General features: G+C 31.0%; 3 protein-coding genes across 5 annotated transcripts in view; 2 read left to right on the forward strand and 1 right to left on the reverse strand.

The window, feature by feature from the left end:
* Positions 1 to 1,295: 1,295 nt before the first annotated feature.
* On the forward strand, positions 1,296 to 12,247 carry LOC113396201 (uncharacterized). Of its 2 annotated transcripts, none has more exons than XM_064216181.1 (12): positions 1,296 to 1,699; positions 2,149 to 2,222; positions 2,303 to 4,276; positions 4,483 to 4,565; positions 4,639 to 4,696; positions 5,652 to 5,844; positions 6,579 to 6,755; positions 8,089 to 8,206; positions 9,349 to 9,561; positions 10,810 to 10,905; positions 11,300 to 11,514; positions 11,732 to 12,247. In XM_064216181.1, the coding sequence occupies exons 1-12, from the start codon at positions 1,323 to 1,325 to the stop codon at positions 11,931 to 11,933; spliced, it is 3,780 nt and encodes a 1,259-aa protein (XP_064072251.1). In that variant the 5' UTR covers positions 1,296 to 1,322; the 3' UTR covers positions 11,934 to 12,247. The 2 variants fall into 2 exon arrangements, with proteins under 2 accessions (XP_064072251.1, XP_026489830.2); XM_026634045.2 differs by having other exon boundaries at positions 1,297 to 1,699; positions 2,303 to 4,270.
* A 2,383-nt stretch (positions 12,248 to 14,630) lies between these two features.
* On the forward strand, positions 14,631 to 20,677 carry LOC113396200 (uncharacterized). Its single transcript, XM_026634044.2, has 7 exons — positions 14,631 to 14,930; positions 15,009 to 15,127; positions 15,205 to 15,285; positions 16,229 to 16,337; positions 17,615 to 17,703; positions 18,390 to 18,537; positions 18,878 to 20,677. The coding sequence occupies exons 1-7, from the start codon at positions 14,903 to 14,905 to the stop codon at positions 19,030 to 19,032; spliced, it is 729 nt and encodes a 242-aa protein (XP_026489829.1). The 5' UTR covers positions 14,631 to 14,902; the 3' UTR covers positions 19,033 to 20,677.
* Positions 20,678 to 22,188: 1,511 nt separating this feature from the next.
* The window catches only part of LOC113396175 (max dimerization protein 4-like), a 288,209-nt gene continuing 285,042 nt past the window's right edge, over positions 22,189 to 25,355 (reverse strand). For both annotated transcript variants that reach the window (XM_064216284.1, XM_064216283.1), the window contains exon 7: positions 22,189 to 25,293. The gene's annotated coding sequence lies outside the window, so the exon portion shown is untranslated. The remainder of the gene's footprint in view (positions 25,294 to 25,355) is intronic.

The raw sequence follows: 25,355 nt of genomic DNA on the forward strand, positions 1-25,355 counted from the left end.
TTTTCATTAAAACAGGTCCTGGATTTAACATCCAAGAAGGAAATGATTCGCCGTTTGAAGTTCTTCGGGCATGGTTGAACATTCTTTCGTGAGGAGTTACATTAACTAGTGCATAAAAGTGACCTGATGGAGTGTAAAGCCACTGGTGAAGGTTTTTCCCAATCTGATATCTCCATATCTTTAGATCGGAGGTATAATTGTATGTTTCTCCAAAGAGTTCCATTAAGTCTTTCAACTTGTCCATTCCCCTGGGGATTATATGGAGTTGTTCGACTACAAGCTATCCCAACAGAGTAAAGAGATTGCTTCAATTGTTCAGACATAAATGTCGCTCCTCTGACTGAGTGTACATAAAGCGGAGTGTCAAACATAAAGAAAAGATCCTTTAAACATTTAATTACAGTCGTTGCAGTCATATCTTTGCAGTGATAAGCGAATGGAAATCGGCTGTATTCATCAATAATCGTTAACATATATTTATTTTGCGTATTGAACGACAAGGGTCCATTAAAATCGATGTTCAATCGTTCAAATAGCTGTAATGAGTTGATTTTTATTTTTATTAAAACGAGGCTTGATTTCAGTACACACTACAGGAAGTATTTATAAGTTTTATGTCATTGATAGAGTATGGAAGGTTTTTCGTTCTTACCCAGTGTGCTAATCTTGTTAAGAGCCGAGATGGCCAAGTGGTTAGAACGCGTGCATCTTAACCGATGATTTCGGGTTCAAACCCAGGCAGGCACCACTGAATTTTCATGTGCTTAATTTGTGTTTTAATTCATTTCGTAGGTGCCGTCAGACCATAGATTATTTTATTTCAAGATACTTTTTCGAGAAGGCACCATATAAAAGTTAAAAAAAACCGTAAGCAAAAGTGAATGCGTGAGATTTTTTTTTAATTTAAACGGACACCGAGGAATTGGAACGCACCTATGTTATAAAAAATATCGAATTGTACTCTAAGCTCATCGCTTTTTACTAAATTTACCCTACCCGCTTTTGGTTCTTCCGTGAGAGTGAAATGTTTCGAGATTTTAGATTTTATTTGTTTTCTTTATCAAAAGATCTAAAGCCAGTTACTCCACACTACTTTCCCCGCATAAAATTTATAAAACTACCTATAGCGCACAAACCATTACGATCCTTAAATATTATTTTTCGTGTACACTACATTAATAATTATCTGTTTACTGAAAAAGTACTTTTTGTTTTATCTGTTAAACAATGAATGACAGAACAGGCGATAGTTTGTCTTAACGTTTGTTTTTAAAAGTGGAATTGGTGTTTTATGATAGTTTGTTATTTATTTTAATTACAAAATGAGGAGAACTTATAGGTCGAAAAAAGAAACCGGAGGCTGTTTAGATGCTCGAGATGTTATGCTTGCAATGGACTCTAAGAGCTCTGTATTTGATGCTTTTTACATCAATAATATTAAACAAACGAAACGAGACCTATCCATAGGCCCATCAGTACAATTTACAGCATCAAATAGAGTTCGTAAACGGAAATATGTGAAAAGACTTAAAGAACAAGAACCTGTAATAAGAGAATCGGGTTCAGCAACTGCGTTTCTAACCCCGGATAAATCTTTTCGTGTCAATAAAGCGCCAGATTTATTTGACCAACTTTTGAACTCAACCATTGAAGGACCAAAAGTGGAAACAATAAAACATATTCCCAATGGGAGCATACCGTGAGTACTTCAAACTTAATTTATATCTTACAGTGGAAAATACGACAGCTTTTTTATCTAGATAAGTATTATCTATACTAGTAAGCTAGCTTTTCTAATTTACACTAAGTCTAGATTGAATTGAATTGGCATCAAATTGTTTTTTTTTTTTAAGTAATGAATATGTTTATCAAGTCTTGGAAGTACAGTCTATGATCACTATATTAGTTGTAAAGAAACTATTTGAAAAGCTTACTAAACATTAGTTTGTTGTTTTTAATCCTGTCTAGATAGTTGGATGTTAGTATGACCAAGATCCAATAACTGGAGCTCCATGTCACATAATAAAAATGAGTTTAGTTAAAAAAAATACAGTATTAAATATCATTAAAAGATTTCTCCATCTCAATAAATATGTCAAAGGCAATGTAATGATCAAAATAATTTATTAAACTAAATTATATTTTAAGGAAAGGAAGAACATATTGCAAACACAAATCATTAAAAAAGCAAAAAATTAATTACTCTAGTGGTGACAGCACAGGTATAATATCTCACACTATATCAATTTCATTAATTCTGTAAACATTTAAAACTCTACTAATATGTTTATGTATTTTTTAGACTCTGAAAAAGAAAACTCTGTGAGTAGCATAAAATATAACACAACACAAAATACTTCAGATGTTCTAAGTCATAAATTATTGATAGAAAAAGAGTATGAAAAAAGTCTACATTGTGATGAATCTATAGCAGAAATAGTCAATAATCTATCTTTATTTAAGGAATCCAAAGATAATATCTCCACAAGCCCTAGAGGTCTATCTACAAAATCGAGACATTCTTGTAGGGTTGAAATTGCACAGAATTCTCCTTTATGTAGTACTCCATTTCTTGAGAAATATAGAGGCAAATCTATTTATAATTTTTCACCTATATCTATAAATCTTAATGATAGTCCTAATAGTAATAATATAACGGAAGAACATCTTGGAAAAAATAAAGAAGATAGTAGTGTTATTCTTGTAAAAGAAGAAGTAGTACCTGAATTTGAGAAAGTTGAAGAAATTAAACAATATACCTTTAATGCAAACAAACAAAAGTCTATTAATGATAATAATGTACCTCATGAATTGCCATCTTCTCAACTAGCAAAAACTACATTTAATACTCCTAAAACATCTCATAATTCTTTAGCTGAACAAAATTATATACTGGAATCAACAGAATTAGAACCATTCTTGGGATTTTCAAACAGTGAAATTCCTAACAGTATGAAACTAAAATCAATTTCTAGCAAATGTAATCAATTTGAAAAGGATATTTCAATTACAAATCCACCTATTGAAGTAGGCAACAATTCTAGCTCAAGTTTAAATGAAACTAAAATAGAAACAAGTAGTGTTAGAGAAATTGGAAATAATACAAGCACTGAACAAATTAGTCCTTCTAATTCCAATTTGGAAAGTGATGAAAATAGATCTCTTTATGATACATGTAATAGTGATGAATTTGATGATGATGAAGAGACATATAATAAACAAGCTGTAGTTATTATTGAAAGACTGAATGATTCCATTTTTAAGAAATATTATGATAAAATGCAATTTTTTTCTGATCATAGTATAAATGAAACAAATACTAGTCTGTCTGATGATCCTTTTAGTGATGAATACGCCAGTCTAGATGAAAATAAATCAGAAAGTGATAATGATATATCTAAATGGAAAAAAAATTTACAGGAAGACAGTTTAAATAAAGAAATGGATGAGCAAGGCTTAGATAGTGACAACAGCTCAGATAGTAATAAACCTGAAGAGGAAGTTTTTATGAGTTTTGTAACAACAAGAAGACGTAATGAAGTAACAAATGATTCATTTATATTCAGCTTAGATAATTCTATGACAAGTGGTAGCAGTGGTGATATTGATAAGACTGTATTAAGTAAAAACAATGTCATTGAATGTGTTCAAGATAATGATGAAACTCTCATGGAAAATGGGCCAGTAGAAACAAATGTAGAATTTCAGAATGTTCCTAGTAATAATTTAACTGCAAAGGATGAAATTGATGTTATTGAAAAGTATACAGAAACTGAATTCATACATTCACCAAAAGCAAAGAATAATTGCATATCAATAACAAATGGCAGTGTTAGTAGGCCAACTTTTAAAACAAGGAAAAGCTCAAATTCAACAACTATTAAACCAAGGGTATCTCTCAAAACAAATGTAAATATTGATTCTGGTTTAATCGATAAAAAAATTATGACAAGAAGAAGTTCGAGGTTAAATAGAGGAAGTTTTGATATAAGAAAATCCTCTTTGAAGCCTGAATCAATATCTCCTAAGAATAGAACAGGAACAAGATCAAGAGACTTAACATTAAGTAATGCTACCATGATTGATCCGAAACAAGGAATAGTCTTACAACCAGGGAAGAGATGGGAAAGATCTTTAAGTATATACAGAAGAATGACCACCATGGCTGATCATTTTGATCACTCAATATTGGATGATGAACCTTTGAATACTAAAGGCAGGAAATATCGTCAAAGTGTGATCAGTACTATGGAAATGCAGGATCTATCAGGTAACTGTATTTTGATTCAATTATATTTTATAAAAGTTAATTGCTGTAAAAAAAGGTTTTAATCTTTTTTTGTTAAAAAAAAATTACAATGATTTGACATCATCAGTCAAAGTTTCAGTGTAATGTCAGGTTCATATTTTTGTTTCATGTTTAATTAATATTTTCCTTTGATTTATTGATTTTTTTATAATTACTACAATATTAAATTACAGGTTCACTACACAATGAATCAATTAATAGTCGCAGAAGCACATTTGTGTCTAAACCTAGTAGATCTACTATTAGGATTGTAAGGGTAAGAATGTTCTTATTTTTTGATTTTAGTAGGTATTTTATTGTTGTTTTTAAATAAAATAATTTTCTTTTAGGATTCCGATACTTCCAGGGCAAGCTTAGGCTCCACCTCCGTTTTTGAAGAATCACAAGGTATTCAAACTAAATTTGTATCTATTGCCGTAATCAATAAACTTTTAAAGACAAAGTGTATACCTACATATATATTTTTCTATAAGTTATCTTAGGGTAATCGAAAAAACATGTTTGACTTTTTTTTATGTAACAGAAAGAATAGAGTCCCTCTAAATACTGTTACTTCGATTATGACGACTTTTATTATTGTTCTTTTACAAATCGCAAAATTATTTTTTCAAAAGCTAACGGTCATAATGTTTATTTATTTTAATAAATTATAATTACCATTGATAACATATATTTCATGGTCACGTATCTATGTCACAAAGTAGTACGGATCAAATATATTAATTTAGCTCTATGTCAACTACACATATAATGTATTTAGCTAAACCCAATTAATATAATTACGTAAATTACAAATTATATTCATAAAAATATTTAGTAGAATTTTTAAGTATACGGGCAACACTGACACAAAAATTAAATATAAGTTGTAGCATCTGGTTTTTGTCGTCTGTGCTAAATTCATTCACGGAAGCAGACGCTATAGTAGTGTCGCTGCCATTGTAATTCATTTTTATTTTTTGTTATTAACAAGTTAACGCTGTAAATTAACTTTAAGCAGTGATTTTAATAGCTACTATTGACAATCAATAGTAGGACATTTTCATAAAGTGCTAATTTTTGACTCGGACATTTTGACTGCCATTTGTTATCCCTAACGGGATAATAGCTTGGTTCTGCGCCTTTGTTCATCTAAAGTGTCGAAAGCAGAGTGCATGCATCTTTCTCTGCAATACACAGGTTTGATATTTCATTAAATTAAGTTTTATAAGACATATTATTGTTCGCTTGCGTGGTTTCACCGATTCTACGTAACGCGATTACTCATAGGGAAAGTTCGTCATTCACTTCCTAGTATGTCATTACGGAGAATCGAATGCATCCATGTTGTTTGTTATTTCAGGATTTTTGACCGAAGACTGTGATGATACGATTGTTGAGTTATCAAAACTCTCGATTGCCGACTCAGAACACGAGGTCACGGTTTTAGAAAAATTTCATGATACGTCGAATCGTTTTGCGACCGCGCGCGATTACGTCTTGCGACGCTGCAATCAAACAGACGTTATACTGTTTGATGAATGCTATCCAGATACGTGAGTACTCTCCTTTGTTTATTTAATTACCATATTAATTGTGCATATATGTAGCACTATATTATTGTGAGAAACGTTTATATTACACGGTTTACTAGGTCAAGTCAAAAGCAAGATGGTGGATTTAGTAGGAACACATGTTATTTTTCTTTACAATTATTACAAAATGTTTTTGTATATTTTCTTTTATTTGTTTTTCTTACTAAAGCATAATATTTATATTATAAATGTCTTATATATAAAAGATATCATAGAATTAATTAAATATTGCTTAATATGTCATTAGGATTGATTAATTAGCTTTTGTTACAGAATTGCAAATACCCTCAGTACCTAATTAGTCTTTAAATTTTAACCATAAATAATTGTTTTAATGTAAATAATAAAGTCTGTTGTTTTTCGTATTGTTTACGCCCAAGCTTAATTCTTGTGTTTGATTACTGAAATACTATTATAAAGATTTCATTGATAAAAAAAAAACAGATGTAGTTCTATCATCTGTGTGTCTGCATTATTTTCTGTATCTAGTGTAATTATTGTCTTAGTCTTAACAGAACATTATAGTTACTGATAGTTAATTGGTGGGAGTGCATACATATATATAAATATAGGGGAATCAAATTTTAAATAATATGTATAGTTAAACAACTTTATTTTTTTGTCATGTTAATGCATAATATTTATGTAATCAAAAACTAGATAACTTATAACTACAAGTGTGTTTTTTTTCACAGAGTCCTGAAGAATTGCCGCAAGATCGGCGAGGGTGTATATGGGGAGGTATTCCTGTGGCGAGCGGGAGATGGCAGAGCTCGTGTTCTAAAAATTGTTCCTATAGCTGGCAACATCAAAGTCAATGGAGAAAATCAAAAGGACTACCACGAAATTATATCTGAGATTGTGATTGCTATGTGAGTAATATTTGCTTTAATTACTAATATTAACTTACACATGACTCATTGCAAAGAAATTAATTATAAAACATGAAGATGAACACACTCCATACATTCATAACAAATTTTATTGTTTTTGATATTATTATATATTATTATTTCACTTTATGTGTTTGTCAGTTTAGAAATACAATAAATATTGTTTGATTTCTTATAATAATATTGCAATAGTTTTCTAGAATTATTCTGTCACAACAATTCTATTTATTGGTCTGCATCATCCCTGCTCCTAACACAATTTATGCTCCTAACATAATTAATTTATAAAGATTTAGACTTGGATTTTCATATTTCATGAGACTTGCTTTAATTTAATTTTGATTAATATACTTTATTTATGATGTTGCTTTATACTACTATGCTTAACTACTCCAATTTAATTTTAATTACATGTTCTGATAAGTTTCCTTAACATTCAAATGCTATTTTTCACAATTCCATACTGAATATCATATATTAACAAGCCCTTGACCTTTGATATAGCGTCAATTCCCTGTCAAATGTTGTTTTTGGGATTTTATCCTCTTGTGGTTGGAATAGACTATAGGTAAAAATAGGTATACTAGTTATCTAGAAAACAGACACCCAAGTATTAGGGTGTTACATAAGCTATGTATTTGACACTTATTCAAATTTTTATAGTTATCAAGACTTGTACTACTGAGATAAATTTCATTATTTCTTACAACAGCATTTATTTAAGATAGACATTGCTGCAAATGTTGTTATCTATCATATAAAAAATGTTTATCTTTATTGCATTACAAACAGATGGTTATCTATTCTTAAAAGAACAAAGAATTCCATAACATGGTCATTCAACCTGATCACTCGTCTGCCTCTGGCAGATGTCCCAAATATAATTACAAATATTGTAATCTATATCTTGTGTTAAGTATCTTCCTATCGAAATTACCAACTGATTTTTCCAACCAATCTGTAGAAAATTTATTAGAATAAATTAACACCCTTCGATTAATATATCCGTTGATATCTGTTGATAGCTTGTCTTGTTTGCAAATTATAAATAAAATTGAGTGGTCTTGAAATATTGCTGTCTCTTTTTAATGTGAGGAGTTAAAATAGGAATAGCATAGGAAGTCTTAGTTGTATCTAATAATATTTAGTTAGTGTACTTTGGCAACAGTTTTGTTTCTTACTTTGATGGTTTACAACCGTATCTTTGTAACCAAAACAAATTGGAAAGCATCCAAATTATTATATCAACATGGTAACATTGAAATATTTCAGTAATATTATACTAATCTAATAACATCTCTTATATTTCTAGGGAATTGAGCGGACTGCGCGCTCCTATAGCAGAAATTGAAAAACATTTTAATGAGGGGAAGAGTGTCGAAACTTTGGATTTACATTCTGTAGAGAATGCTACAGATGTTTTTAATGAGGTCAGCATATATTTCTATATATTTGTTTCATCAATTCATGCCATATTTAACAGAAAGATATTACTTAATTTTCGAGTCATAACATATTATTAATAATTGTATCAATAAATCTTGATGAAATATTAATTTGTCATCTTTATTATGATATAGGATATCATTTATAAGAACTGCTATCTTTACCTGTTATAACAAGATTGAACTGATATTTAAATGTTTTGTGATGAAAAAACGTTAATTATATACAACAAACAAAACCAGCACAAATATAATTAACATGCATTATAATGAATCATTCATTCACATTGCTATCTACTGATTGTCAGCATATTAAAATTATTATGTGATAAGAAATATAGGGCAGACAGATCACAACACCTTATCTATACAAATTTGCAAATTTAATTTATGCTATGTATTATATATTTGCAGTCATAAAATTGTCTGGTTGAACTGCTTGATTTATTATTATTAGGGTTATTAGTGGATTGAAGTGATAAAAAAGTTCCCAAATTTCAAATGGATTTAGTTACTGTTTTATTTTTTTGCACACTTTGTTGCTTATGTTATTAAACTAAGCATAGCGGGTGAATAATTATGTATGTATTATCTTTCATCACTAAATTATAATTTGAATATAAAACACAAAGCATTGCATCAAAAGCCCACCCATTATACAAGACTAATCCACCCATTATTAATAGTATTAAAAGTTACAATGCATAGTTGTCCCATTGTTGAAGATAGAGAATGCATTACTGTTGAAGAGAAGAATTTCAATGTCTTTTTAAACAAATTAAAATAAATCTTAAATTTATTCAATAATAAAGAATTGCATTTATCATGCATATTAATGGTGTTTATAAAAAAAAATTATATATATATAAATAGATATGTTTCAATGAAATTCTTAAGTTTTAAAAGTGATTTAATTCTAACAATTTCTATCAAGTTTTAAAGTAGCACTAAGACACACATTTAGATTGTTTCAGATCAGCTTTTGTCTGAATTGATAAGTGGATTCTGTATTTTTTTTCTAGGTTATCTATCTTAGCTTATCTTTTCAATAGTCTGATTTGTGTTTTTGTGACTAAACTATATGTACATTACATTAGTCAGATGAAAATAAGTTAATAATTTTCCAGGTTTTAGCAGTGCATTGTGTTTATGGTAGCTATCCATCCCGTCTTCTTGACCTTTGGGATCTATATGACGAGTGCAAGGGGTCAGAGAACGACAACCCAGCCATCTTACCCGTTGACCAGCAATATATTGTACTAGAGTTGGCCAACGCTGGTCAAGACTTGGAGAGCTATCAATTCACCAACGCTGAACAGGCATATGCACTATTTAAACAGGTTAGCAATAATTATTCTTTTAGTTTGCTTGTCTTAGCTTTATCTGTTTTTTTTCTATTTAGTATTTTTTGTTTAATAAAATAAAATTAATAGTCAAAGAAAGTCTTAACACAATTATTTGTAAGTTGTTCAAATTAATTAATTTAAAATTAACTATTAAAAGAGATTCAGTGATTTGTTTTTGCTAAAATGCATAAAAATATGCTTGAAATTATCATTTACTAATCCTATTATAACAAATAAGTGTATGTTTTTGGTTTATTGAAACTGTTTTAGCTCTTTTAATGTTAATTAATTAAAATTGTTGTATATTCATTTCTTTTTTAAAAAGTTCGTCAAGTTTAGTTAATAACTCAAAATATGATTAAGATTAGAAATTGACATATAAAAATCATTTTCAGCTATCATTAACTGACTAGTTTATAATATATAAAAATTTAATGTATAAGAAAAATAAATATATAATCTATTCCAAGCACAAGGGGAGAAGAAAGGAAAATAAACAATTTTGATATTGAATAGATGCATAAGCACTGTTCAAGATCTTGAATAAGCTTTGATATTTTGTGTTATTTATGTAGCCGAAGTTGTTATCGGAAATTTGGAAGTAAGATTAAAGTAGAAATAAATAGTCAAGTGGAATAGTTTTGTATCACATTTAAAGATATATCAATCAAGAACTGTCTTTAGTGCATAACATGTTATACATGCAATATGTTACTATGTATCTTTACTCCTTCCTTGATTGGAATACAATACAAGTTTATGGATATGTAAAAAAAGTAAATGTATGATGTATAGTTTATTTTTTTTTTATTAGTCTTGTGATTGTTTTTGTACGTTGTTTCTTTTTTTTTCAGCATTATTGTCTGCATGAAGTTTTTAGTGAGGACTTCTTCGGATGATGAGTGATTATCTAGTGTCAAGTTTCATATCCTTGACTAGATTTTCACTTATCCTCTGCGGTTGTCGCGCCTGCTTTTTTGTTGCGAGTTTTAATTTTTTTTTTTTTATAAGTATTGACAATGTTGCATGATTTTCTTAATGTATTATTATAATTCTATTTTAATATGATTTATTTCTTTACTGTAACATTTAAGTGTAATAGATTAGTAAAATAATATTATAACTTTTTTTTTCATAAATTGTTTAGGTTATTATTTTCTGTGATAAAACTTATAATTAGAAAGTAAATTTGTGATAACTAAGAACAAAATATAATCAAACTATATTAATGTTATTTTCTAGGTCGCATTCGGTCTAGCAGTTGCCGAGGAGGCTTATCAATTCGAACACCGCGATTTGCACTGGGGTAACGTGCTCATATCACCTACTGATCAGAAGGTAATCATTGCATTAATTTAATTATTAGGTAATTCAATTTTGGTTGTTTTATTCATAGTTAATCACTCGTTATAAAATTAATGAAGTCATCATGCTGGTAGACAGACATTGTTAGATTGTCTCAATATGAGTCGTTAATCAAAATAACTCATATAATATATTTGAGTTATGAATATCAGTGATAAAATTTACAATATATATTCTCGTGGAGGAATGAGGAGTGTCGAAGTAGTTCTGAAATACTATTAAGGTCATATTAAACAAATAATGTAGTGATAAAATATGATTTTAATCATACGATCAGTTTCAAGACCGCTCACGTCTGTAATATAAGTATAAATATGACTACACGAGAGCCGGCCGAGCGAGCGCCTAACAGCCGGTGCGGTTGCAGTTCGCGACGTTCGTGGTGCGCGGGCGCGCGTTCCGCGTGGCGCGGCGCGGCGTGGCGGGCGCCGTCATCGACTACTCGCTGTCGCGCGCGGCGCTGCGGCTGCCGGCCGGCGGGCGCGCCGAGCTCTACAACGACCTGGCCGCGGACGACGGGCTCTTCGACGCCGTGGGCGACTACCAGTTCGAGGTCTACCGCCTCATGAGGGAGAAGCTCGGGTTCGTGTCGCCGGGCTGCATACCACTGCCCGTTTGCTATCTAATGTTTTTATTATTGCCTCGGTTGAGCGGTGAGTCACAGACGTAATGACTCCGATGCTAAATTATTAAAATTTTCCTTTTTCCCTACTGGTTCAGTATAAAACTCCATAGGAGTGTGATTCACCATTTTTTCGTGGTTAATACTGCCTGATATATACTGCTCTCCCTGTTACAGTAACGATTGGAAGAACTTTGAACCGTACACAAACATCCTCTGGCTGCATTACACTGTGGATAAAATGATAACGGCCCTTCGTTACACGAGGACTAACACTAAGATACATAAACACTACATTGCCAAGCTGAAGGAAATAAAGAATCGAATCTTGGACTACGGCAGTGCGGTCCAGTACGTTCTCACCGACAACGAATTGTAAAACGAATTATATTATTCTAGATGAACGAAATTAACCTCATTCGTAATTTAAATGTATTTTTCATGTTTAATAATTCAAAATGGGTGACATAACACTAAGCACTATTTGCGATTGTTATAAAAATATTCCTGACATAAAGAATTGCATTATTATTAATGTATATAGAAATATTTGCTTTGATAAATTTGTTGATGTAGTTGACATTAAAGGGGTTATTTATGATATTGTTATCGCATTCATACACATTCAGCAGAGAGGGGCCTTCTTAAATAAGGTAGTGCCTTTCAAACATAAATACATATACTATATACTAACTTGTTGTTTTATTTCTAAATCGAAACTGTTACACTATTTAAACGTAACTGTAGACACAAACGTTAATTAGACGATAATGCGTCCTTCATTTTATTAAAAATGGATACAGGAACAAGATGTATGTATGTAGATGAGCATAATATAATAGTAGCTTGTGTATAAGGGCACATTAAGCACAGTCGTTGGTGCTGTGCAACGCACCGCGCATTGCAGCGTTATGTCTCATTTAAAGTTAAATCTTCAAATTGTCGTATTTGTGAGAAAAGTAGTTCAGGGTTCACGATCTTAAGTTTAGTTTGTTCCAACTACAAGAGGAGTTGATCATAGATATTGATTGATCTATAATAATTATTATGTATTCAGATAAAATGGCTTTGATTGTCGGTGAAGCTTTTTTTAGTTACACTAAAATTAAAGTGGACTAGTGTTGTACTATAAATAATGATGTATCAATCAAAAGGCGTAATTGTAGTGCACGATATGGCGCAGCTATGAGCTAATCTCATGTATGTAAATCTAAATTTTGTTATCTTTACCCCTTCGATTGGAATAGAATATATAATATGTTAATGCAATGTCTTAATAGCAATAAAATACCGAGAATCTTATAAATCTGTTTGCTCAGGCGCGGCCTTGCACATTAAATATTATCCAAATCATATGACAAATATGATTTAATTTGTATTGTTTTGTAGTCTTACATCCGTATAGGCATGAGCTTCATTCGATTTTTGTGATATCGGATATTTAGATTAAACTCGATGTTGACAACCGATTTTACATGTTGCCGTCTTTGTTTAACTTTTCATTGTATGGTTTGTGGCTAAGAGATGAAATTGAAACCGATTCGTCTCATCTCTCTCGTAGACTGGTTACCGTAAAGTTAAAGAGAGACAAGACGAATGTTTTATGCATTTAATGTTATCGTACTTTGAATGCATTGAATACCAGAAAAATATTCATTGTTTTTTAGATGTGGTGAAAACGGTTACCCTTCAACATCAAATCGATGATATCTGATATTCCGACGACAACCGATTTTAGAAGTGTTTCGATATATCATATATCTAGTATCATAGGACATCTTACCACCAAGCCACCACCACCAGCGAAACTCATACTAATTTAGCTTGTAAATTAGCTGGGAGGGCCACGCCTTCTTGAGTAAATAGATCTATGATACGATACATGACAAAGAGAAGAGGTACCCTGCGTCCTACTACCAGCAGCGTTCACGAGTCGACCGCTACAGCAATACGACGCTTTACGACGCGGCGCCGCAACTCGTTTACGTACGCTCGCCTAAATATATCTTATGTTCTGTCTTAACTACTATCTACACAATGAAATAATAGACAAATATATTTAATGGAATGAGACTATCTGTTCGTTCCTGTTAATTCTCCAAAAAACTATACGTTACTAAAACGCAATTATTGTATACTCTACTCGTCACATTAAACTGATATCAATAATTATTATAAACCAAGTCAAAATGGCGTCGCTTATCTATTCTTACTCACTTACACCCCATTTATACAAAATAACTTATTGCCCTATCCTTGACAGACATTGGTACTCTAATTATAAATGGCAACTAAATTATAAGTATTTTCTTGATTAACTCAGATTATATAATATATATTAGTAGCAATAACAACGCTATACTCGAATTTCAAAGGTATTTCACAATTCCAATCCCACCTAACAATGTTCGCTAAGAATGCCTCGTATGTTATTATTAATATACCTCTAAGTATGTCTATATTACAATTTTAATAAGCGTTACTTTCATTCCTTTTAAATGTTATCGTGTAAGACATGTTTTACACAAGCCGAAGAAAATAATTTGTTTTTTTGTCTTCCTTCTGTTCTGGTTTTTAAAGTAGTTTTGATTTTACGTAAGTAAAGTGTGTAAATCTCCCACTGCTGGGCTAAGCAATCTGCTCCTCAAGTGAATGCACCAAAAGCTTATTGCACGCATACCGTGTATCAATATAAGTTGATAGATGTACATACATATGACAGAATTGTATCCAAACCATGCAGGTTAATTCATTATATTTTATTTTTTGCTAGATACATGATGATCGTATTACAAATAAAATAAGCCCATAAAATATTAATGGTGCTACCCTGGGCTTGAACCTACAATCTTCAATTTAGATTCCCATCCACTGGACCGTAGTATATTGATGGTATTACAAAAAAATGACTGTTCAGTAATTAAGAATATTATATTTATGAAAATGAGCCTTTATACGTCACATATTTGGTGAATGCTAAGAATTGTGAGTTACTGTTTTTTGTATTGTAATTTCTCCATGCTATGATTTTAGTCTCAATTTTAATCTGTTACAATTGATACCTTTGCCTCACTATGAAAAATCTCTTTAAAAAAAAACTAGTGTCAAATTATTACACGAAATTATCAATCGTTTTCGCACATTATTTGCCAAATGCTAGTTTACTTATAATAATATACATTTAGAATAAGAGCGACAAGACGACGCTTTTATCTATTATAATAAGGGTAAATAATTTATGTTTTAACTGTGTCTTAGTGTTATACATAACTATAATTTAAAAAAAAACTTATAGTGGACGAAATTTTATGAATTTCCCATTTTTTAATTTCACTTTATATATTTAAAATGCAGGCTAGCAACGATTCACTATCAGGTATGTAATGATATGGACATTATGAAGAAATATAGTTTCAAAGACACTGCCTTTTTTGTATCGTATTGTTTGTTTTAGTTCTAACACCAAATATAAGTGGATCGCCAGCTGTTTTATTAACTCCTGGACGTACAAGAAACATCGCTCAAGATATGGAAGCATTAAGGCTTTCTAGACAAGACAATCCATATTTACAGGTATTCTATAAACCATACATAACAGTATTAAAGTTACTTATTTTAACATGTTATAACTGTTTATGTAACAATTACAGCAAGTTATGGCGAGCAGAGAGAGTTTAATTGAAAGCCATGCAGAAGAATGTGAATCAGACGATACAATACTAATGTCACAGGTAAATTTGATTTATTTAAAATTCATAGAAAACTGTGGAACTAAAGTCCCAACTGCAATGAGTATACTTATAAATGATATATGTAATATAACAATTATATATTATGTTCGGTTACTTTTATTGCTCATCTTTCTCATTTTCATAAAGAGAAAATATATAAATAGATAGTTTATATGATGAAAAATAAAAATAGATTACAATTTACAATGAAAAAAAGACCCTGAATACTAGCTAGTTTTACAATATTCGCATAAGAATAGTGTTGGGAAATGGGTTGACAACATCTGATGGCTAAATCTAGCACCTATTGGTCAAAACAAAAAGTGTGCTTCCCTGGCTTAATGTAAATTACTTAATGAATGAGTTTACAAAACATCCATCCTCCTGCCCTTATCCCAATTTTACTTGGGGTTGGCGCAGCATGTCTTCTACTTCCATACTTCTCTGTTGGACGTCATCTCACAAGTAACATTCTTTCTAACCATATTGTCTTTCACACAATCCATCCATCGTTTCATTGGTCGTCCCCTACCTCTATATCCATCTACATCCATTCTCAAAACCTTTCTCACAACATGGTCCTCATTCCTCCGTATAACATGCCCATACTAAGACAGCCAGCTGAATGAGTTTATAAATATGATATATATTTATTTTTGATGAAAAGTCATGAATTTTAATTGTAATAATTTGTTAAATTCTGCAGTGTGTAAATATAAAAAAACAAAACTTATCTTAGCTTCGTACTTTATATGAAGTTTGTTGATGTGATCACAAAAAAATAAACAGCACTGCTGTGCTAAGACCTCTTTTTGTTAAGAATTCTAGGAGTTAATTCACTTAAATATAATTAAAGTCACTTTAAGTATCTCTTGATATGGAAGATGTTATCAATAGCAGAAATTATTAAATTTACTAGAAATTATTTTTGTGATACTTTCAGGAGTTTGGCAGTGCAGCTTTAGATTTCGTCGAAGATGATCCCATGACCCTTAAAGAGGTCCACGAACACTTAATACGATCACCACCACCGACAAGTTGTTGGCCAAACGGTATGAAAGCTATTTTAATCCATTTTAATTATTTAAGATAAAGTTAATTTAACAAATACTTTTTCAAAACCTTGCATCATTTTATTGCTTTTTATTACATTTTTTATGCCAGTGTTAACATGTTTTACTGTAATGCAAGACTAATCATAATTATTATTTAGACAAAAATCCTTTTAATATATAGACATATTAATACTAGTTAATCTTAACAATATTTTAAATTCCACAACAATGTCTTATATATACAGGGTGTTTGGTAGTTTTTTTTTAAAGATTTTTTTGTTAATTTTATTGATTTTCACCGAAATTCTAACTATTTACCTCCATAACATTTTTAAAATCTGTTTTAGACTGGATGTTTTTACTTTAGCTTGGTCTCTGATACATCTTTAGGCATCGAAAAGCAAACTTAGATACAATCAGAGCTAACTAACTGATGTAGAGGTCATCGAGTAAAAAATAAAAATAAATTTCACATCAAAATTCAACTTTGACAATGATTTATAAAAAAACCACAAGCAATTTTGGAGATACTATGCATTCAAAAACTTCTCTGTTTATGACTTGTTACAACGACATACAAAACTGCTATAATACTTACCATCTTGTTGAGTAAAGATGAGATTCAAAGTAACAACCATAACAATAAAGTTTTTTTTATCTTTATCTTTAAAAAAAAATGGATGGTTAGGGATTTTTTTTGGCCAACTTGTATTCTACAAATGGGTCCCCAAACACGCTCACTTGATTTGTCGGACCCTCTACCAAACACTCTGTATATATATAATGTATTTTAATTTTGGTTTGGTGCTAAAGAAGCAAAGAGCCTTTACTTTTGTAAATCTGTATAGAAACAATGAACATAGGTATAATATATATTTAATATGGTTATAAATTAATAATTATTATATATACATAGATATATAAATATACATATATATACATATATACAAAGTGCCTTGGTCCTTTTAGTACCAGGTTGCAGTAATAAATTTAACAATAATAAAAAACAAAAAAAAAATTAAACAATTGATTTGCTAGTATTTTCTAGTATTTCAAGTGAAGTTAAAAGATTTATAGTTAGTAAAAAACGAATTGTGATTAACATTTTGAAATGAAAGTAAAGATTTGGCTATATGAGCATTAAGGGTAGGATATTGTAGCATTTAAATGACTTCCAGCTTTTGTTTTTAATGTTGCTAACTTTCAACTTTCTTCACAATGTAACTGTATAAAATGTATTAACAAATTAACTTGTTCCCGCTGCTTGGATGAAGACTCACTGTCGTACCGCGCATCCAGTGCGTTCGACTTCGCAGACACGCCCGTCTCGTATAGTGCTTACTCGGTCAATTCCCAGGAAAAGGTTACTAACTTATTACGTGCCACCGGTGATGTTCGCAATTGTCTTGTTTGCGGCTTTGCATGTTTTGGTGTTGGTTGACTGTTGTTAGTGAAATGTCCGTAGTTTATTTTATGTTATTATGTATATTGTGTTTTTTTTAATTAATTATTTTGATAAAAATACGGTAGTATACATTTTAAGTTTTAGGTAAAACTTTAAAATTGATGGATAGATCATAGAACTTTTTTTAGTATTATTACATTTTTTTTTTCTGAAAAAAATGGAGAAATTTTCTTTGTACGAAAGTAGACTTACTTTATTGTTTTAGTGCAATTTAAAAAAAAAAAAGAAGTCAATGACAATGGTTTTTTCTATATGTAATATGTACACACTGCACAGTTTATTATTTAAAAAATATTTTAATAATAATAACAAAATTATTACTAAATTCTTGAAATCTGTAGAATACATAGGTAAATTACAGTTATTTATAAAGATAATTATATTATATAATGTACACATCGTAGCACTCAGGGAGAATGTAGCTTTCTAGCAATATTTTTTTTTATAATTGCATCATTACTTTCGGCGTTTAATCTTTGTATACAAACAAACATATTTTATTACCTTTTTATAGTATTAGTATAGATAACACATATATCGATAATTTTCTCTTATTTATTGTGTATTAAAATATATTTATTTAGGAGTTGTTACCGTCACGTTCTCCACGCCGCGGTACCAGGAGTGAAGAATCGAAGAACAATAACACACCGAGTCGACCTCGGTCTTCTAGATCGGTTTCTCCTAGGTCACATGACCTGACCTTGTGTGGCCGACCTTTGTCATTACCGGGTGGGTAGTACTAACAATATACATATCTGTTGCCTTGAGTATGACCTGTCACGTTTGGTCAGCCATAAAACTATAACAAATAACAAAATTTAAATTTTTGGTATGATATCACGCCTATTTCTTTCTTATTCAATTCTGAAGGTTCTTTATAGTTGCTCAGATCTCCCGTCCAGTCAATGGCAGCACTTATATGAGATAAAGTAACATTTGTCATTGCCTAACGATCAATTTTTTCTTGTGAAAATTTTAGTGCATTATTTTATTCAGTTATTTTATTTTAAATTAGTTTTATAATAAAAAAAAAATCGAAATAAACGTCAAAATTCAACTTATATTTCAGGTGAAAGTCATCTCCGTACTGCACTCAGTAAAAAACCAAATGCACCGCAGACGGACAGGTTTTCCATATTACAACACCCAAGACCTCTGCGACGGCCCCACACTAACCGCCGAGACGAGGACAGCGTTAAATTGGTCCAAGATTGCGACAAGTAAGGCAAATCAAATAATTAAAAAAAAAAAACAGGATCATTTTAGTTGTGCAACTATCTTGTGAGCCACCTTGCTGTAATACATAAGCAAGTTTCGTTGGAATACAACAGCAATGCAAGAGCTTGTAACATTTACATGGAAATCCTTGCGGTGCAATGGCCTTGGTTAAGGATTGTTGGGTAAAAATTGCAAGATGGAATTTATGCTCGATACATCTGTGAAAGAAAAAATGAGCCACTATGCACTATTCTCGCAATAAATCATTTACCATCGCGTAAATTATTGTGACGAATATTGTGGAGTTCGTGCGATGAACCTTCGTTTTATTATGTCGGTTAATAAATTTGTAGATGCTTGCTTTTAATGGTGCCCTTATATTATAAAGAAGTTACGTTGGAATTTAAGTAAATTTTTATTATACTAACTTATAAACATTTATTTTTATCTTTTGTTAAATATAAAATTATAATTGTAACGTTTAATATTATTAAGTATTATTTCAGAAAAATTTTAGGCGCATTAATTATATGTAATCCCATTAAATATCGAGAGAGAATTAAATGATAATTAAGTATTAACATAAATATATTAAATTAATTTATTCAAACAAAAAATAAAATAAAAATACGTGATATTAAATTAAAGAAAGCTTGTAGAAAAGTAGACAATCTATTTTATTTGTTATGGCAACTTTTTGGCATTTTAGTATGCTGCGTCGTTGAGATCTTTACTTATAGAGAGAAAAAAAAAGTGGTATGTGTTACATAGATAACGAAAAAATCTTCAATAGTAATTTCGTCTTGTGTTCAATATTACCTTTGACATGTTATTTTTTAATTAAGAAAACGATAGTGTGAAAATTTACCCAAAGTTTGACGTTAATTGAAGTACGAACATGTACACACTTATTTAATTTAAAAGCTTCAAAAATCGAATACCAGTGAATATTATATTTATAATATGGTTTCAAGAAAGTCATTCCCACAAAATTCGAACATAACAGTATTATAGTAGTGAAATGGCTGAACCACGATCTTTTAAATAGAAGGAATTGATAATCATTTTAAGAATTGTATAAAACTATAAAAAACATAAGTATTTTTAATGAATATTAGTATTGTCATAATTATTACGTGTGTATTAATATGTATTACTGAAAATATGTTTCAATATTGTATTGTTTTAAATATATAACGGATTGGAAGCCAAAGGATTAGTGTATTTAATGTTACAAACACATTCCTAAATGCTCATCCTAGTATTAATTCCTAATGTAGTCAACGCGTAGATAATATTCGATATTCGAGTAATTTTGTCTTAGTGTTGCCAGATTTTTATAGCAAGAAATATATTTACTAGTGACGCTATACTGATATCGATATTTTTCAAATGTAAAATATCTTATTAACTTGTTTAAATTTATAATAATATATCAATTACGTTTAGTCAATTATTTCACAATTTTTTTTTAATTATTGTCAATAAAGCAATAGCTAGCAAAGTATCGGTATCGGTATCAGATTCGATGACATTTCTTGTTTTTACAAACTCGAGTGTTGCCCATTAAAAATTCAAGATGTAATCGTTGAAGATATTTAAAATATTTTAGTTTATAAAAAAGCGTATTTTCTTTTATGGTATATCTTTTTATATTATTATTTATGATTTTTGTGTCTTAGGGCGGTCTCTCACCGGGAGCATTGGTGATTACACCGCTTCATCCTACAACTGACTCAACTGCAGGCGAATGCTCAAAATCGAATTTTCGATTATTACAGCAATTGCTGCCGGTGAGGGACCTGGGTTTTCCTGTGATTATTATTTATAATACGTATACGTAAATGTTTGAAAGATTTTAATGTTATGGATTTGTTTATTAATTTGTTGTATTAAAAAAAACTTTTGTGTTATTTGTTGAATGACAAAAATCGGATAAATATTTTTATTTAAAATATAATATATTTCTTTTACATTTTCCTTTAATTGAATAAGGTTGAATATACAGTTTACTTAGTACATTATGTATAATTGTTTCTTTACAAACGTTCAATATTCGTGCTAATAGTGATAAGGCTAAAAGATTATTCCGTTTTGTAAATTAAATATGTATAAGGTAGTTTTAAAACTTACTTATATATTACATAAAGAGACCATTAAATATGTATAATATTAAAAAAATCTTACATTATATAAATAATAATAGGTGTTGCCATTTATTTTAATTTTATAAATATTATTTTTACTCATCTAAACATTCCAAAGTAATTAAAAATTTACCCTAATAGTAGTCATATTTGTCATTTTTTTGAAAATTATTTAGTAACTTCAATTTATTAAGGTTTTACGGAGTTGTAATTATGGGAATATTTTGAAGTAAAACTTCTTTGGACGCGATTAGTAAATTTTCATGTTTGACGATTGCAACGTTTTTGTAAGTGACGTTTTGACGTAATAAAGGTTTCACTGTTCACGTGTACTGAGTTGCACGCGCTTTATTTTTTTTTAAATTAAACTATAGCTAAAGACCACATACAACCTATAGGGTGATCACGCGAGCTTACATGCGCAGAGACGCTGAGAATGTTGTGTTGTTTTATCTTTATAAATGTTAAGTTGATTTAAATACTCATTAGCGATAAGAAAGTCGGTGTAGGATATTCGTAGATTAAAAATGGAAGCACAAATATATTGTAGTTGACACTAAATTAAAAAAAGGACCGTGGATTTAAAATGCTTTATATTGAGTTTTTGATAAGTTTAGTCGAATTTGTTAAATAAAATAAAGACGATTTTAATAATAACCAAATAAAATAAAAATTAAATTCTCAAATTATGTAGTTTTTACAGTCTCCAGATTTTTTGTATTTTTTTTGTTGTTTGTTTCAATTATACATCGTTAATATTGTGTCTTGTTCCATCGCTGGTCGATGTTTTAATAATATTGATATTTGATTGTGTATGGAAATAAAATATAAACTGGATTTATTGTTGTTTTTTTTTTAATCCATTATTTGGTTACACTGCTAAAAAGCGCTTTCTTCGTTTTTAATTATTGTTATATAATTCAAAGAACTAATAATATTATCGAATTTAAGTATTCTAAGCAAAAATAAAAATTTCTTAACTTTCTTTCGGGATAGGAAAATGAATAGACAATAATATTTATTTATAATTTTATTAAATTAATTCTATAACTTTTTACATATAGTAAATTATATGTGCTTTCGTCAATTACATAGAATAATGCTGCCAAGTCACATCAGCAGTAGTCACAATAGTACCTAATGTTTGCCTCTACGATCAGACAACGACTGACTGCGTGCCGCCATCTTGGATAACGAATACTGGGAGGTCTCGTTTGAAGCGCTCGCATCGCACGAACGCAATGGATTACTAATTCGACGTTCGTGACAATTGAAACGTCAAACCGAATAATGGCGCTCCGCCGACGTAACGAGCGCTTCGTGGCGTCGCCCACGCAGTCGCCGCCCCCGCCGCCGCTCCGCCGTCAACTTGGTCCAAGAATATATCTATTTAATAATTTGTATAAAAATTTTGGCTCCAAATATTTACAAATCGGTGATATTTTTACAACGCCGGACTAATTTTAATTTACAGCGACTAAGTTGGGTTGTATTGCGGAGCGGCGGCGGAGGGCGACTTTTTTATTGCAATTTGTTTCTAATAACACTTTTCTTATCTAATGAGATGCGCACGTACAGAGCACGCACCGCTTCTAATACCCTATCGTTACAGTGATACACCTGTATATAAGGCGCTCTACGCGCTCGATGCGTCTACGAGAAGAGGGGTACAGTCGGAAGATATCGCAAATCAAACTCACTGTAGCAATAGGATACCGACATTCAGTTAAGGAAGAGACAACATCAAAGGCAGAGCTGCACCGTAGGCTACGACCGTCGCCCGCGCGCTTAAACACTATTCGTACTCTGACGGTACCTTCTCCCTGTTTCGTGATTAAAATTAACGTTTAGAATTAACACTCAAGTAGGGGCTTATACAGAATTTGTACTCTTAGAGCGTCCCGTCGCCGCTTCTACCCATTTACACTCGGTTGCAAATGAAACGTGAATGAGATATCGCAAAGGTCTTCCGTGAAATATTCAGGTGTCTCCTATCGATCGACAGGCATGCGAGTTGAAGCGAAACACTGGTACGGTATAAATTAAATCGACAGAGCACTGCCTTATAAATAAATAAAATTTGTGATATATTAATTTCCAAAAGATAAATATTTTTTTTCTTCTTTCGACATATTTGAGGCAGGATATGACAGACGCAGCTAAGGCTATCGATTATTGAACCCTTCGGACGTGTTGCGTGACCATTATTGTTACTGGCCTTATAATTAAAATATTCTTTGTAACATTGCAATAAAAATTCTCTCCGCAAGGAATTGCAACCGTCTAAATTAGACGTTAGAGTTAATTCTCTAAAAGCCACAGCTTTCGTAAAGCTGATGCAAACATCGGGCACAGATAATATTACGTTTGAAATAAGCGCCAAAATGTAACCGTAAAATTAATTTGAGTTGTTTTTTTTTTAATGTACATATTTTATTATCGACTAGACATACTCGTTGATTCAATTAAATAATATAACTTTAATTAATTTTTGATTTTCAAAAATAACAAACACTTTGAGGGATTGACAAAATAATTAATATACATTCTGGCGGGAATTTCAATCGTGACATTAAAGGTTTTTTAGAGTGAGAGGCACCCGACGGACACACGCGGCTCAGCCGCTAACCGATAACGCATTATGTTAAGAGATCAGACTGTCATTTCAATAATTATACGTTTATAACTATACTTATTATAACATCCATACCTAAAACAATTTACAATAAATTTATGAATTCAAAAAAAAATTTAACATTCTGCAGGACCAAGGAAGCAATTGAGATTTGAATCGAGCGAAGGTCCATTGAACATATTGTCGTTGAAAAATACCTTTAAACAATACAATCAAACCAGCCATACATAGTAAAATGAATTAACAATTTAATATTATAAGATACAATAGTCATAACAAAAATATATCGTTTAATATAGATGTCTCCTAGCAAAGGTTTCATTTTATCAACACAGTGTATTGTCCAGCTTTTCATTCAATATAATATTATTTTTGGTATGTGTGTCCACATAAATTAAAAACCATGCGAGCAATTGTGTCAAACGATAAATTTGGTCATATTCGTTATCTATAATCCGTAAATAAATCTAATTTAACTGGCCGCGATTTAATATACAATGAAAAATAATATATAGAAACACATTACTCGCACAGGCCTGTGACAATGAAGTGAGATCATAAACATTCTATATTAATACTTAACAATGTTAGCGATTTTGCAAACGTGTCTTTCTCTAACGAAACGTTGTCCGCCATTTTGAAAAATCGAATGTAATGTCATTTATAAACAGCGGGCGCGATATGAGACAGACAGCGACACGAATGCAAATGAGATACGAAAAGTAAGCGATCTATGCGAAATTACATTAAAATCTCATAGCCGCACTATTAGTACCTTCTCGTTAATGTTTTTTCGTTAGAACTTAAATATTTTTTGGTGGACTGTCATGTAAGATGACGGACCAAATAATTTTGCAGCGGTTAGATCGTCCAACACGCACAGATCTAAAATCTATTTGATTAAATTATACAAGAAAAAAATAAAATTATATACAAAATATAAAATTGATATCTAAAAAACATTCGCGCACGCGACATCATTTCTGGATATCAATAACAATAAGTACCTAAGGAATTAAAACGCACTTTCCAAAGAATAAACATGTAATTTATAAATATATTAAGAAATAATGAAATAAAAATGTGATAAATATTTTTCATGTTCGGGGCAAACCATATCTCGAAAACAGCATTTGAGCCCCATTTGTGATGAAGTGAAGCGGGTGATTTACAATAGTCCAAGTTTAAACACCAAAGAGCAGAAGAGAGAGAAATTAACTTGTTTATACATTTTTTTTGGCAATTTTGTACTCGGTAATGGATCGCGGAGGTGTGTGTGTCGAGTAGTGTGTGTGTGTGTGCGGCGCGGGCGCAGACAATCTCCGGCGAGTCACTCCCGGGACGGGGTCCCCACTCAGTCACGAACAACATTCGCCTCAGTACATGTACCAACAAAATGTCCTACGATTGTTTTGTTAACACGAAGACAGTCGCTTGGTGGCGGAGACGCGCACACCGCACCGCGCTCGCGCCGCGCGCGCTCACCTGGAATAACAAGCCATCATTGTATTGTTCACTCTCACATGGCCTTTTCAAAATATACAACT

Source organism: Vanessa tameamea, chromosome 11 (assembly GCF_037043105.1).
Source record: "Vanessa tameamea isolate UH-Manoa-2023 chromosome 11, ilVanTame1 primary haplotype, whole genome shotgun sequence".
In the NCBI taxonomy this organism is placed as follows: domain Eukaryota; kingdom Metazoa; phylum Arthropoda; class Insecta; order Lepidoptera; family Nymphalidae; genus Vanessa; species Vanessa tameamea.

What these genes read in the sequence shown, in the direction of transcription:
- LOC113396201 (XM_064216181.1), top strand. Translation starts at nt 1,323, where the DNA reads ATGAGGAGAACTTATAGGTCGAAAAAAGAAACCGGAGGCTGTTTAGAT. An exon ending in GCAGGATCTATCAGGTAACT is followed by an intron (nt 4,277 to 4,482) that starts GTATTTTGATTC and finishes ATTAAATTACAG; the next exon opens with GTTCACTACACAATGAATCA. An exon ending in CGTTTTTGAAGAATCACAAG is followed by an intron (nt 4,697 to 5,651) that starts GTATTCAAACTA and finishes TTGTTATTTCAG; the next exon opens with GATTTTTGACCGAAGACTGT.
- LOC113396200 (XM_026634044.2), top strand. Translation starts at nt 14,903, where the DNA reads ATGCAGGCTAGCAACGATTCACTATCAG. An exon ending in AAGACAATCCATATTTACAG is followed by an intron (nt 15,128 to 15,204) that starts GTATTCTATAAA and finishes TAACAATTACAG; the next exon opens with CAAGTTATGGCGAGCAGAGA. An exon ending in ATACAATACTAATGTCACAG is followed by an intron (nt 15,286 to 16,228) that starts GTAAATTTGATT and finishes TGATACTTTCAG; the next exon opens with GAGTTTGGCAGTGCAGCTTT.